At 42.1% G+C, this 15,916-nt stretch overlaps 1 protein-coding gene across 2 annotated transcripts in view; it reads right to left on the bottom strand.

Moving 5' to 3' along the window:
• Positions 1–258: 258 nt before the first annotated feature.
• NFXL1 (nuclear transcription factor, X-box binding like 1) overlaps positions 259–15,916 on the bottom strand; it is an 86,946-nt gene continuing 71,288 nt past the window's right edge. For both annotated transcript variants that reach the window (XM_066573114.1, XM_066573115.1), the window contains exons 20-23: positions 10,678–10,782; positions 4,652–4,738; positions 3,565–3,618; positions 259–775 (exon numbers count right to left, since the gene is read on the bottom strand). In XM_066573114.1, the coding sequence (XP_066429211.1) occupies positions 599–775; positions 3,565–3,618; positions 4,652–4,738; positions 10,678–10,782 (423 nt within the window). In that variant the 3' untranslated portion in view covers positions 259–598. The remainder of the gene's footprint in view (positions 776–3,564; positions 3,619–4,651; positions 4,739–10,677; positions 10,783–15,916) is intronic.

Below are 15,916 nucleotides of genomic sequence, written 5' to 3'. Positions count from 1 at the left end.
CAAGCACTGATTAGTCCATGGAATCCCATATTTGACATACACAGCCAGAAACAATAAAGAATAGTCTAATACTATAAGTAATTGCTAGAATTTTAAAGGGCTTGTCCCACCTCAAGCTGTTTTGTTGCAGGAAGCAGATTGCTCCGTACATCGTGTAGTGGCCCGGGTTGGTACTGCAGTACTGAATTCTACTGAAGTGAATGGGACTCAGCTTGCAGTACTAGCCCAGGCCACTGCACAATGTACAGAGCTGTTTGCTTCCTGCAGTAAAACAGCTAGAAGTGGAACCACCTCTTTAAACACTTACATATAATATGGAAACTCATACATATGCCCTTTGAGATGAATAACGGAGAAACGAAGACACTAAACAAAGACCTGAAAACTGTACAGTATCAATTGCCAGGTTATAAGATGATGATTTGATTGACGGGCTAATGTATATATTGTTTTTACGCTGAATATTTCCTCTAATCAAATGTACATTTCTGATACACATCATTTTACATTGTGCGAGTGTTGGTGTAGACCGCGTCGTATTCCCCCCCATCATATGCACGGTAATTATAAAACATTCTCCTTTATAACTCTCAGCTTGTCATATATTAACTTGAGTGAGGTACAGTGTGAACACGGCCAGAGCGACACCGCACACGGGCATTAGGATGTAATTCCTGTATTTCTGCCATACGCTCAGCTGGATTTCCACTTCCTCTTTCTTCCTGTTCTTCCTCTTCTTTCCTTTTAGCCGATTCTCAAAAGCTTCTAATTCAGCCTATAAACCGGGGGAAAAAATGCAACAATGTGATTATTTTCACCTAATATGGCACATGCTGAGGTCAAAAAGATGCATCGCAAAATAGTACTGAAAAAACAATAGCTCTTCCCACAAAGTGCAAGCTTTTACAGAGCAAACCTCCCAAAAAAAAAAAAAAAGTTACGGGTCTCAGAAGGCGGCGACTGAAACAAAGAAAAAAGTTTCTTTACTTTTCAAAAGTAGTAAAACATAAAAGGACCTACAAAAAACTTTGGTATCGCCATAATTGTACTGACCTACAGAAAAAAGTTTACATATCATTTTTACTACACTGTGAATTCGATAAAAACAAAACTGCTGCAAAAAATTGCGCAATTGCATTTAATTTTTTTTCTTTTTTTTTAGGTTTTTCAGTTTATTTTATAGTAAATTAAATGGTACCATTAAAACAATACAAACTTCTCCTGCAAAGAACGGTTATGGCTGTTGAAAGGTGGGGATGGAAAAACAAAAAATTAAAAACCTCTGGTCGTGAAGAGGTTAAAATAGGGCAAGTCTAAGATCCTAATAGAGTTGTACTATGAGGGAAGTCATACATACTAAGTAGCATGTGTCGCTTCATAGGACGCCATGTGGACTTGTATCCGGCAGGCCCTTCGGACCCACTTGGTTTAGTGAAGAGAGCATATAATGCTATTCCGCAGCCTCCAGAGAACAATAGAAGATAAGAAGCCAAGCTCTTATGGGGAAATATGTTTTCTGTTACACAACATTTGGTTTTCTATAATCTATAAGGGTGAGAAACGAGGTATTTAATCTGGAGATGATGACAGTGAACAGACAGAATGGCTTCTCTCCGAGGTAATGCTGGGGTTCTTTCATCATCAGTTACATGCATCATACAAGTAATGATTTCATCTGTGCATTCCTGCTACAGCACATAGCGGTTTTCAATAAAATCATGTTCTAGGGCTTTAGACTCGGTTCCTTGTGCTCCTATTCTGTTCCGTTATAGACAGACAATGAACATAATGGCGGAACTGTTACATATCAGATGCCAACGGCCCCTGATGGACCTCATTGACTATGGTAGGGTTCGTCGAGTCTGCTCCATCTTACTGGTCATTTTGACAATATCTATGATTGAGACTTTTAACAGCACTGTGGAACGAACCAAAACAGCTGAGCCCTGTTTTGGGTTAAACCTTGCTAGTAGTTTGCTTCGCAACAAACCCGAACCTCCGACTGTTCATCTTGGCTGAGCCTGCTAAAATAAGTTCCTCCTTTTTCATTCTTTTAAAATTCAAAAAGAAGGAAAAACAAGAAGAAAAAGTAGCAAAAAAGAAGAAAAACAAATAAAAAGGAAAAGAAAAAGGGGTAAAAATCGTCTTTTTCTTCATTAACTTTGCCTTCAAAACAGCTTAAAAGTACTTAAAATACACTCCTTGGTGATCTAAGGGTTCTTTCACATGAGCGCGGTTTTAGCGCGGCTATCTGAGCGTTAATCGTGTGAATGCACAGCAGCCGCAAGCACACCGCGGCTGCTATTCGCTAGATTGCCGCTCCCCTCCCTTAGCCGGCCGGCTCCCATAGAGTCCTATGGGAGCCACCGGCGCTGTCAAAAGACAGGACATGTCCTAACTTTTAAGGAGAGAAAGCTCGGTGTTAAAAAAACATGCCTATTGCGCGATTTTCTCGGCGCGTCAAAGAAAAAAAATTCTCCTCTGGAAGAGCCCATAGGAAATCATGGGTTCCTTTAGATGCGATTTTTTGACGCACCTAATCAGCGTCAAAACAACACATGTGAAAGCGGCGTAAGAGTATTATACAGGACTTTTATGGCTCTTAGTGCTATAGACCAGTTTTAGGGGTCCTCGTGAAGTTCCAGTTTGGTTCCAACTAATTCATCTATAGTGTCAGATCATTCTAATAATGGTAAGTAAAAGCTTGTATCACTTATCCACAGAATAGATGATGAAAGTTTGATTGTGGGGTCTTACTGCTAAAACTTCCACTGATCCTGCAATCGAGGGTCACCTATCCGCCTCTCCTACTTGCTGCACCCCCCCACCCCCCTCCCCGGTTAGGAGTTGCTTGAATGGAGTTATGGCTGAGCATCCACGTGGTCACTCCCTTAATTTCGGCTGTCTCTGGCAGTCTCACAGAGTTGAATGGAATAGCAGAGTACATGTTCAGCCATCGCTCCAATTTAAACAAATGTTCACTGTGGGGGTTGCAATAAGTAGGGGAGGGGAACATGAGACCCATGTTCTCAAGATTAGTGAAAATCCCAGTGGCGAGACCCCGGCCGATCAGACTTTTAGAATCTATCCAGTTGATAAGTATAGAAAGTTAATTTTGGTACAAACCCTTTAACAATCTCTGCCATCTATCTGCTTTCCTGGGCCACCTGGAGAGCCATTTTGCAAGTTGACTTTTCCATCGGAGAACTTGCACCAAGAATCAGTAGTCCTATGATACTCCTAGTAGCCAAATGCATGGTGCCCAAGAGTAACAAGAGTCTCTGGAGAGACTGGTTGGAAATACCATCATTATTATTAATCCTGTCATTGATGTAAAAACCAAGATGGGCCCTGATCTGAAGCAGACTGGATACTGAAGAGGACCACCGCTTCATTCATTGGGGGCGCACTCGAGGACCTAGGTGGAGGTGCCAGCTGGTGGACCTCACCGATCTGATAGTTGTTGATTAGGGATAACTTCATTTCATGGACCACCACCTAATGCTTGCATTGCACTGAACATGACCATGTCCTCTGAAGGTTGGTTTTTGCAGTCGGCAGTACCTGTTGCCTACGTTTCTCTTCTTCATTTGCTGCCTTCTCTTCTTCTTCTTTTATCTATCAAGATTAGTAAGAGGAATGACTTATTTTGCTGAACAATTTACACTTAAAATACAAAATCATCATCACATCAGCTTGGAGAAACCAGAAAAGGAGGCAACATAAAAATGGTTGGATGTGCAAAATAATGATAATGTGTTCAAGTAAATGGCGCTGTGGTGCAATATTGTGCAAAGCGGGTGAACCAGAGAGCTGCTGTCTAGGGATAAAGGGGAAGGAAAAAAATGTTAACCACATGCTGGAGAAAGTGACCCACATGCAGACTGTAGATTCTCAGTATGTTCAAGGTTTGGTGTTTTCACTCTGGAATTCTCCCCTTCCAATGAGTGGGGTGAAAACCGCTGCAAAAATCACACCAAAGGGGTATTTCTACCTTAGACTTAGTGAGGTTCGACTGACAGCTTAGTTTCCTACCGCTCTCTCCTGTCCGCTAGTTTATTTTTGTTGTGGTCATAAATTAGCAAAAAGGTGCAGGAGATAAGAGAGCGGAATAAGACCAAGCCATCAGTCCAGCCCCACTGACGGATTTTCTATTGTGACTGCAGTTTTTTATATACAGTGATACGTAGAAGCTGCAGAAGACAAACGCTGCAAAATGTTTAATTAAATCCTATGGCAAAAATGACTGTCAGCCCAAAATACATGTGTGAAAAAAAAAAACTGCTCCCCAAAGATATCCATTTGTACGACCCTCATAACCTAAAGTAAGGAATGACTAACAAAGGATGACAAGTTCAAGTAAGTACTTTTTGATCTTTGTACCCAATGCCGCCCCTTACTGTGCACTACTCACTGCATAGACTACTGAGCGCATACACATAGTGGATGCTAGTCCTCTTACGGTTCAGCATGCATCGTATGGCTGGTTTGCAGGTGCCCAGCGAAGTAACGTAGGTATACAAATTACGCATTTGAATGTTCTTTCCACTTCATTCACCACCTTAGGTTATGGTGGTCATCGGAGGTGACAGTCTGTTTTAGTCCTAGCAAATGCAGCTCATGTAACAAAAGGTGCATTAAAAGACTTTACCTCTACGGCTTTTTTCCTCATTTCCAGGCACAGCGAGTCACACTCCACAGAAACCTGACCCTCCCGTGCCGCGTTACACTGGGACTCCTGCGATGGGGGACAACAAAGCAAGGCTTTGATCAACAGTTCACAAAAGCTCAATGTATCAAATAAGCAGTATATATATATATATATATATATATATATATATATATATATATATATATAAAACATTCAAAATTCAGGTTGCCATAAATTACAGTCTAGATTATACTAAAAAAAGAGATAAAATCACTACAAAGCCCCATCGGGCAAGGAAAACGCAGAATTCCCAGGAACTCTGCGGGGTATTCAGTAACTTTATGCATTTGGTGTTGCTACAAGACGCTCAGGAAGAGATTGTCGATCTTCCTTGATATGGAGATCTGACGTTCTTCAAGATTTCTGATTGTGCCAACAAATGAAAGCCAGATTTGCTGAAAGTGGGGAAATAAACACAATAAAAAGAAGAAATGCTATGATCTCAAGAAGGGATGTCTGCGTCAGAGGAACACTCCACGAGGGAATGCCACAACAAAGTTCTAGCACTGACCATAACCACAGACGTATCAGCAGGATATGGACAATTAATCACAGCAAGATGGGGTCAACGAAAGGCCGACACCACCACCTACGAATGTGGGTCTAACATTAAGCCAAGATGTGACTTGTGGTGAGAAACCAGAGTTTGTTCATAAGCAGGCTGAAGATTTCCACTAAAAGAGGGCAAAACCTCTTGCTCATGACCTGAAGGTTGTGGGTTCAATCCCCGTGTGGTTCAGGTAGCCGGCTCAAGGTTGACTCAGCCTTCCAGCCTTCCGAGGTCGGTAAAAGGAGTACAGAGTTTGGTGGGGGTAAATAAATAAATTACCTAAAAGAGCTGCGGAATAAGTTTGTGCTATACAAATAAGATTTATTTAATTTATTTCCCTATTAAGAGGTGAATGTATAGCAGCAGACACAAAGAAACATTCATAATGAAACTCAATTTCCAATATGGGAACATTATTATATACAAGGTGTCTACAGAGATACCCATCCCGGGGCAAAAAAATCTTTCCAACATCGCACAAGGATGTGTGTGGAGCTACTTGTTCCAGCACTAAACAACTGAGAGGAGTCAGTTTAAGAGGCATTAGCACCCGATTGCTGCAGGTCTGGCTTCTAAATCCTTGGCTGCTACAACTGGTATCACTAGAGACTTCGAAATACCAATTATATCCTTTTAAAGGGAACCCGTCACGCCCCCACAGCACTATAAACTAAGTTATGGTGCCATTAGGGGACATGACTGGGAGCCGGGGGTTGGATTTTTTATATCGCACTGTCACCCGGTAAGGGTGGCACACGGCACAAAATTCTGACTCTTTCCATAGACTTGTATAGGAGAGACGCGTGTACAGCGCTGTGAAAAAAAAGTCCGACTTTTGTGTGCCACTGAGGCTTTAGAGGAGGAAATCACTGGATCGGGCGAGTTCAGAAAAATTCATCACCTAGTTCCCTTTGCCATCCCCTAACAGCACCACAACTTAGTTAATGGTGCTGTGGGAAGGTGACAGGTTCCCTTTAAAGGGGTTCCCCAAAACTTGTCCTAAAAGTCACAGAAAACAGGGAACAGCGTAGACTAAAATGTTATACACTATATGGCCCATTAAATATTTTATGACGTTATTTAATGCTGCAGATAAACATTACGCCACCGGAGAGACCCGGAGCTGGCAGTTGTGGCAGTGTAATACTTCCAACAACCCCTTTAAGAAACCTGTTCTCTCCCTGCAACCAAACTACTGCACTTAAATGTGCCCCACCACTACCCCCCTCCTCCCGAGTTCAGCAAAGTCCTAAATCCAGCACCTGTTACAAGAAGGTATAGAAAACTTTCACCTAATGGGTCAGTAGTGCATCGTTTTTGTTTTTCACCATTCACTATTCTTCTGAATATTTGTGTCTATTTTCTCCCAATAATACTCATTTTTCTGTAAACTATTGTTTCCCTATCATTTTGTATCTTCCTAACTTATTCCTAAACCTAAAAATGTCCATCTGTAAAAATAAAAACTATAAGAAAGAGTCCCTAATATGGGAAAGTGTGGTTGTGCCTTTGTCCAGGAGTATATTGTACAATGTGGGGTCAGCCTGCAGAGTGTAACCTGATTTGGGCTCGGCAGAAAGGCTTGCATTTTCCCATAGACGTCTAATACACTTCCCCATCATTAGATCTTTTGTATATTGTGGCAGAGGACCAAGCCACAAAGACACTTGGAGAATACCTCCGATTACTTGTCAGGATACAGGAGTTCTGGAAAACAGCTTAAAGATCGTGTTGCTCCGACTTTCTAGTTGCTAGATTAGAGATTTCCCTTTAATGACAGAAAGCAATAAAAAATATAAATCCTTGCAGAGGATTATGAAGAAGGGGAAAGCCAGGACGAGAGCCGATATCATGAATGGAGTCATATAGGAAACCCATGTACTGATTCAGAAATATTACATATACGTGGGACTACTATAATACAAAACATATGTGCAGCAGAATGAATATATCCTTCAACTCCTTAGCACCCCGCTCCATATACTATGTCCTAAGAGCGCAGGGTTAATATGGCACAGACTCAATATATCGTGGGCTCGTATGCCAAGCCGCTACATACATGGGCAGTGTCAACAGTCTTTGACAGCTGACAACCGGGTGCAACAGTTGCGATCAGAGTTCATGCTGATCTTGGATGTTAACCCTTTAAGTGCTGCTACCAATTCTGAATGACCTATTAGTGTTTGCGGTTGCCATGATAAAATTGCAAGGTGCCATCTGGGTGTGATGGCAGCCTGGGGCCTTCTAAAAAACCCCAAAGCTGCCATGTATTTATGCCTATTAAAATGAGCCTGTGGTTTCTAAAAGAATGGCTGCAGAAATACCATATACTGCAATACTGAGGTAATGCAGTATATGGTATAAGCCATCAAACAATCGCAAGTTCCCTATGAAGACTTGATAAAAAAATAAGTTAAAATAAGAGGAAAAAAAAGTTTAGCAAAAAGCAAAAGATATTAAATAATAAAAAATAAGAGAAAAACTTTTCCTGTATTCATAATAAAGAAAAAAATCAAAACAAAAACATTTGGTATCGCCCTGTCCATAAGGCTGGGTTTCCATCCGGAATTTAGCCGCAGCAAATCCGCCTGCGGATGCTAATCCCTGGATTGGACAGCCATGTGGATGAGATTTCTCAGAAATCTCGTCCACACGAGATGGAGAATCCACCGCAGCAAAGCCGGCAATGCGGTGTGGATTCGCCGGCTGCAGCATGTCCATTTTTTTTTTACTGCCGAGGCCGCGCTCTCCTCTATAGAAGCGCCGGCTGCAATGGAAAACCGTGCGGCCAGGCCGCTTCAAAGTGCCGCGAGTTTTGAAGCAGCGCTTTCCTGGAGGAAATCTTGCGTTTTTCCGCTGCGGTCAAACCGCGAGATTTCCGCCCGGATTCCACCCAGTGGGAAACCAGTCCGATCTATCTGAAAGTCGGATCTATCAAAACAACGCATTATTTATATCGCATGGTGCATGTCGTCAGATAAAAAAAAAAGACATAACTGCACTTTTTTCAGTCACCCTATGGAATAAAAAGCAATCAAAAAGTCATATGTACTTCAAAATGGTAGCAACAGAAACCACAAATCATCAGAAGGTGGGGACAGAAAATTTATATTTTTTAATTCAACTCATCCCACAAGAAACAAGCCCTCAAACAGCTACATTGATGGAAAAATAAAAGAGTCGTGATTTTTTGAAAGTGGGAGGAGAAACAAAAATTGGAGAAAAAAAAAGGGCTGCTTAAAGAGGTTTTCTGGGGAAAAAAATATAACAGGCTTAGAATCAAGAACAAAAAAATTACATACTCCATCCCGTCCACTTCTTGGAACTCAGAAGAAGCAGGCTGGTGGTCACATACCATCCATTGTGTAGGTAGGTGACCATTCAGCTAATCACAGGCTTCAGCAGTGATTCTTCTATGGCCATTAAAGTCAGCGATTAGCTTAGCAGTCATGTACACCATGAACGGCATGCAACAGTCAGCCTGCTTTTTGAGGGTTCTTACTGGGCATCGGGGTGGATGAGGGGAGTATGGCATTTTTCTTTTACACAATTCTAAGTCTGGTACATTTTTATTTAAGTCCTGAAAAACCTCCTTTAAATGCATGTATTTTGAGACAAAAAGCATTTTTGCAATAGAGTTTTATTAAATACTAGCGTACCCGTAGCGCGTTGCTGCGAAGACAGACATACATACATACATTCGTTTTTTATATATCTAGATAACAACCAATCACAGCGCAGCTTTCAAGTTACCTCAGCGCTATAATATATAACAACCAATCACAGCACAGCAGCTTTCATGTTACCTCAGCAGTATAAGAAATAGCAACCAATCACAGCACAGCTTTCATGTTACCTCAGCAGTATAAGAAATAGCAACCAATCACAGCACAGCTTTCATTTTACCTCAGCAGTATAAGAAATTGCAACCAATCACAGCACAGCTTTCATTTTACCTCAGCATTCTCAATATCCAGCAATTGTCTTGCGAAACGTTCGGCGGATGCATCATTTTGTAGTTGAACACTCATCCCGTTGCTCGTAATGCCTTTTGCTTTTGTGCTTGAGATGGAAATCAAACGATCTTTGTCTGGGGGGCATAACTGTCGACGATGCTCGCACGCACGCCATTTATCATAGGATAGTTGTACTATGCCAGTAATCTTCCCAGGAGTGTACTCAACAACTTCCCAAAGTTTCATGGTGATTAGATGAATGGTGTAGTAGCGCCAAAAGGACAGACAGACAGACAGACATACATTCCTTTTTATATATATAGATGACATCAGGAAGTGAGAGAATTAGATTCCGTACGTAAAATTTGGACGCTAATTATTTTGCGCTTAGAATTGAATAATTGAGTTGTGACCTGTTAACTTTTCCTATTTATGACATAATCAATGCTCGTGCCAAATTTCAAGTTTCTATGACATTGGGGAGCGAGAAAATTAGATTCCGTACGTAAAATTTGGACGCTAATTCTTTGGCGCTTAGAATTGAATAATCGATTTGGGACCCATTAACTTTTCCTATTTATGACCTAATCGATGCTCGTGCCAAATTTCAAGTTTCTATGACATTGGGAAGCGAGAAAATTAGATTCCGTACGTAAAATTTGGACGCTAATTCTTTTGCGCTAGAATTGAATAATCGAGTTGGGACCCATTAACTTTTCCTATTTATGACATAATCAATGCTCCTGCCAAATTTCATGTTTCTATGACATCGGGAAGTGAGAGAATTAGTGGCAATGATGGAAATCAAACGATCTACGTGGGGGGGGTCGTAACTGTCGACGACGCACACATGCGCGCCATTTATCGTAGCATAAATGTACTATGCCTATAATCTTCTCAGGAGTGTACTCAACAACTTCCCAAAGTTTCATGGCGATCGGATGAATGGTGTAGTAGCGCATAAAGGACAAACAGACAGACAGACAGACACGCACACAGACAGACAGACATTCAATTTTATATATATAGATGTTACACCTTTTGGCTTGTGCAGCTTCTATGTATCACTGTATATAGCTAGCTGCAGAATGCCTTTAGTTAGTAGTCCCGGAAGTGAAGTAGTCTGACGGCTCCTTTCCTGAACTATCTTATCAGTTGATTTATGACCATATCAAAAGGTTTATCTTGTAGACAAAGGTTGAACACTAAGCTGTCAGACAAGATAGTGAAAAGCTTCTGCACTTTGCTATATACAGTGATACATAGAAGCTGCAGAAGACAAATGATGCAAAATGTTTACTCAAACCCTGTTGTAAAAATCATTTTCAGCCCCAAATACATGCATTTAAGTAAAAAAAGCTTTGATAGGTTATGTAGAATAGCTACAGCCATGTTCCCAAGAAGCATACAGTGACCATACTATAGGTATTCCGTGGAGAATTTGGGAGGACGGCACTTACTTTTTTAATTCTGCGACATGGACACCGCAGTTTAACTTTCTGGGTGCAATTAGACGCACAATCTCCTTGATGACAGACCTCTTTGCAGCGATGTCCACAGGCCAGCTATAACAAAAACACAAAGTAGAACGCTTTAAAATACAGTCATTTAATAGCACAATAGGAGAGGGAGGAAAAGTAGGACGTTATTTCTGTTAGCTGTCAAACCATATAAAAAGGAATATTCAGCCATATCATAAGGAGACGGTCGACCCTTAACCCTTTCCAATCCTCTGTCTGACGTCTAAAGACATTCTGATTGACGGCTGGCTGTACAGCTCCGATGTCGGCAGACGTCCGGCAGGGTATTCTTGCTGTAGATTACTGGCCACTCTGTTGTCGAGGGCCTCTCCAGCATATCACATACCGCAGTACTGGCTCTAGCCAGCAGATGGCACCATTGTATAATGGCAGAAAGAGAAAGCCCCCTAGGAAACCCTGAATCCAAAATTGGATTGCAAAGGGTTAAAAGTGCTTTTGAGAGAGTAGCCCAGATTTCTTAGGTTGACCATATCCACCCCCATGTAAAAATCTACCACTACCTTAAAGAGACCCTCTGGACCTGGACAGACAAAGATGGCCGCAGCAGCTTCTCTGGCTACTTGATGCACACTAGTATGCATCACGTAGCCTAAGTTACTACATGCAGCTTTGATGAACCAGTGCTGCCATCTTTGTTTTCATCCAGGATCGGGAGGTTGCTTTAACTGATGACGTTGCTTTGAATGTGGAGCGCTTTTATTTTAAATGCTGCTGTTCTATAATCCAGGGCATCCGGACGCTAAATTAGCCTCCATTATTGCTAGTTGGACGCTGTCCAATCAGCACAAAGCTTCCAACAGCAAAACCTTGCGATGCCTTCTACTGCAGTGTCTGTGTAGAAGACAGAAGCAAAACGGGGGTTAATAAGTGGCTTATCCAGCTTTTATACGGGATCCAGAAAGTATAATGTGACCAAGAAACTGTGAAGAGAGAGAATTCAAGACCTGCCCGAAAAGCTCTCCTCCCTCCTCAGACAGGTTTAGATGACCTTGCTATCTAGATGCTAAAAGTAACAGCGCCATTTCTTCTGAAGTCCCATAGCAGCATCTGGGTGACGCATCTTACCCCTTAAGACTTGTGAAGAACAGAGGTTTCAAAAGTAGTTATATTATGCTTTTTATGTATTTTTCCATTTTTTTTTCATCTTAAAACGAAGGTCTTGTTGAAAAGTTTTCGACAACTCCTTAAAAGGGCTTGAACAGGACTTTTGGGATTTTTATTTCTATTGATGACCTATCCTCAATAGCAGGGGTCTGACACTCTGGATCCTCGCCGATCAGCTGATTCCTGACGCTACTGTCAGTATGGACAGTGCAGGAAGCAGATCACACTGTCCGTAGTGCAGTGTGCCAATAAATGCAATGGAAGCTGTGCCTGCAATACCAACCTGGGCCACCGGACTACAGACAACGTATTTCCGCTTCCTGGGCCTGTCCATAACAACAATGGTGACAGGAATTAGCTTGATTATTGGGAATCCAGAGTGATGGACCCCCCACTGATCATCTATTGATGACCATTACTAGAGATTGGTCATCAATAGAAAAAAAAAAAATCAGAAAAGTCCTGGACAACCCATTTAATAGCCGTTTTGACTTAAAAATTAAATAAAAGAAATCAAGAGTTGCTGCTACAAGTTAATTTTGCATGTCACCTTGAACTCACATAAAGAAACGATTCCGAGGAGCGACTTTCTATCTATACTGAGCCACTACATGTCCACTTTAATTACACCATTAGATCATTGATTAACCGACTTAGAAGAACTGCCCCCAACGACAAATGATGGGATCTGAAGTAGCTTCATACAGGGTTGGCTTCTGATAGCGCGATGTGTGATAGCCTGGCAACTAGGAATGGTTTTACACAGGACAGCTAACATGAGAATTGTTGCTCAAAATAGTTGCTAAAAAGTGAACAAAGAATCGTTTTTTGTGTACTTTTACACAGAACCAGGGGCGTAGCTATAGGGGGTGCAGAGGTAGCAGTCACTACTAGGCCCTGGAGCCTTAGGGGGCCCAAAGTCTCCTGTATCATACAAGAACACACCATGGCAGATGGATGGTCAGGGGGCCATGTTACAGATTTTGCGTTGGGGCCTTCTACATTCAGCCTTTTCCTAATCTTTTAGGATTCTAGGAATGCCCTTACCTGCTAGTGTTGCATTGATGGGCTTCTTAGGAGACCCAACGATGCAGAGGAAAGTTGTGGGAGGGCCACCATGCTGAGCCTTTGCATCCGGGCCCCTGAGCCTTTAGCTAGACTTCTGCACAGAACGATTGTTGATCAGTTTTGCAATTCCTAAACAAGTTGTTGGGAGTATTTACACGGGATGAAACAGAGGCGTAACTTGAAGCTCCTGGGCCCCCAGTGCAAAACCTGTAACAGGGCCCCCCCCCAACTATAATGCTTTATTCCTAGTACTGGGCTCCCTATATGGAGAAGAGAGGCCTTATGGGCCCCCAAGGCTCCTGGGCCTGGGTGCAACCGCATCCCCTGCATCCTCTATAGTTACGCCCCTGGATGAAATATCGTTAGTTTACTAATTAGAGGCTTGAGGATCTTTGGCGGACATATATTTGAAATTTTGACCCCTTGCCAAAACACAGTGATTGGTTACCAAATCCACATGAATACATGTGAGCAGTCTTCGGGTGAGAACTCACTCCTGGGAGGACCACAGCATTGTGTGTTCTGTTGAAGGCCAAATCGGCAAGAGGCTGCAGCAGCGAGTGTATCTTCAAAAACCAGGAAGGACCGAAGCAGCGAGCGTACTTTCGAAGACTAGTTCCCTCAAGCATCAATCGCAAGTATTTATGCGTTTTCAAAAACCAATGAGCGTTAAGTGGGAGGGCCAAATGTTCAAAAAAGGCGACTATTTTTAGATGAGATGAAACAAAGAGGTTAGTAAATGAATTCTCGCTCGTCGCCCAATGGGTGGCTCGGTTGACACGGAACAACTGTCCCTTACATTTACTTTATTGAGTGACGATAGTTGTTGGGTAAGTAGGATCCTATGCTTCTGTGGTGAGACAGCCCAACCCTAATGTCACTCAAAATGTATTCATGTTAGAGAAACACTACTGAGAACTTATCTAGTCTAGTGACTTCCATAATTATGGGATCTGATATAGGAATGTAGGAAGGTGTAAAGGACATGTTACATGGACAGATGACCAGGAACAAGCGTTCGGCCACATGATCTGCCCGTGTGAAGGTCGGGCGATCACTAATGATTTTTACTGCTGCATAAAAAAAAAAAATCGGCAGCATATCGTTCTGTATAAATGTCAATGAGCTGCCAACAGCAATAGAACTGCATATGTCCTAACAATTGCACTAATAATCACCCTGATGCATACAGCAATGCTCCATGTGAATAGAGCTGATTTTGCAAGTTGAATGGGGCTAATCCGTTGATCGGAGCTTGTTCCAGCTACAAAAATTGCAAAAAACTTTATTTGAAGTAGATACAATAATAGGCTCTACACTAAAGGTCTTGCATCCTTAATATAACTGAACTATTCAACTTACAGAACTGTAAGTAAATCTTATATATTATTAGGCTTTTTGCTCCAAATTGAGCGGAAAACCACGTCTTCAGTGTCAAGTCCAGATGGAAATGTAGTCTACGAGTGATTACATTAATACAGCCTGATATCTAGGATTCCGTTAGCTTCCTTCCACAGGAAATCTGTCCGCTACCATCAAATTACACCACGTGAAAAAGACAAAGGCAAGAACGTTTGCAGACCCTCAGACATAAAAGGAGACCTTCTCCAGAACGATGGAAAGTAAAACCCTGGTCAAAAAGTGCAAACCACAAGACAAAAAAAGTAAAAATCCCTCCTTTGCAGCCAAGATAAATACTTCACGTCTGGAGACGGGCAACAGTGACATCCCCATAGTCATGCTCCACAACCACCGAGTCTCCAGAAACGTGCGATTACAACTAATTCCGATAGGTACTTGTCAGAGACTCGTCACTCATATTACACACTTTCCTCACAACGATACATTTTATCGTAGGAGAGTCCGGTGTGAATATTTACACACGGTTTAAGGTTCCATGCTTCTCCGAATGCTTACTCCGGGGGAAATGTTCTACTAAACACACAGTAAACCTGTCAGTTACAGTCCATAATGACCGTAAGTGATCCAGCCACGCGCAAATGCCATACACAAGGAAAGATGGAAAAATACATTTTAAAAAGCAGGCTTTGCAATATAACTAGGGTCCAATGTCCATAGGCGGGTTTCATTTGCGGGGCACCCATGCGGTAGATCTGCAAATCAAGCCGCCCATGCATCCCTGGGTGTCTGCAAATCCAGCCGCCCATGTATCCACGGGCGTCTACAGATTCAATAAAGCACATGGACTTGATTTGCAGACCTTTTGGTTCTGATTAAAAAAATAAATAAAAAAAAAAAAATCCCAGCATGCTCCATTTCATTGTGGATCCCACACGGACAGCTACTATTGAAGTCAAAGGAAGCCGTCCAATACGCAGACCATCCACAATTGAATTGGGAACGGGCCGCGAATTCCGCGGGAAAACAGGAGTTTAAAAAAAAAAAAATACATGCAAGTATTATGCAACTTTTTTTGGCCCCTATAGGAGAAAATGGGCAATTCTGGAACAGAATTGCCATAAACAGGACTTGCTCATCATAGACTGGTAGAGTTGGAAGGAACCTCCAGGGTCGTCAGGTCCAACCCCCTGCTCAGTGCAGCATCACTACATCATCTGAGACAGATGTCTGTCCAACCTGTATGATCAATGCAAGCGAAGAATCACTCATGTAAATGAATCAAATGAAAACAATGCACAGAAATCGCAGGTGAAACTGGCCTGTGCAAATACACCCCAAGGAAAGACACTTAGCTACAGACCCATAGCTTTGAATTTCTTCCCCTCACCCGTGCAGAGTAGGGCTCTGGTTGGCTGGGGGAGACGTCACTGATACAAGTCTGGGGTAGAAGCACCATTTTTCATTGTACAGAGCACCACAAGGATTTTTTTCATCTACTATTTGCATACCTTTTCCCCAGTGAATATTGTATGGCATATGAGACTCTCAATACCCTGGTGTTACTCTCCACAAGCAGAAATAGTACTCCCTCCAAATCCATGTCAATGGCCTCTCATCCAGCCAA

This window comes from Eleutherodactylus coqui, chromosome 7 (assembly GCF_035609145.1).
Source record: "Eleutherodactylus coqui strain aEleCoq1 chromosome 7, aEleCoq1.hap1, whole genome shotgun sequence".
Classification (NCBI taxonomy): Eukaryota; Metazoa; Chordata; class Amphibia; order Anura; family Eleutherodactylidae; genus Eleutherodactylus; species Eleutherodactylus coqui.
This window is presented reverse-complemented; position numbering and strand designations above follow the sequence as displayed.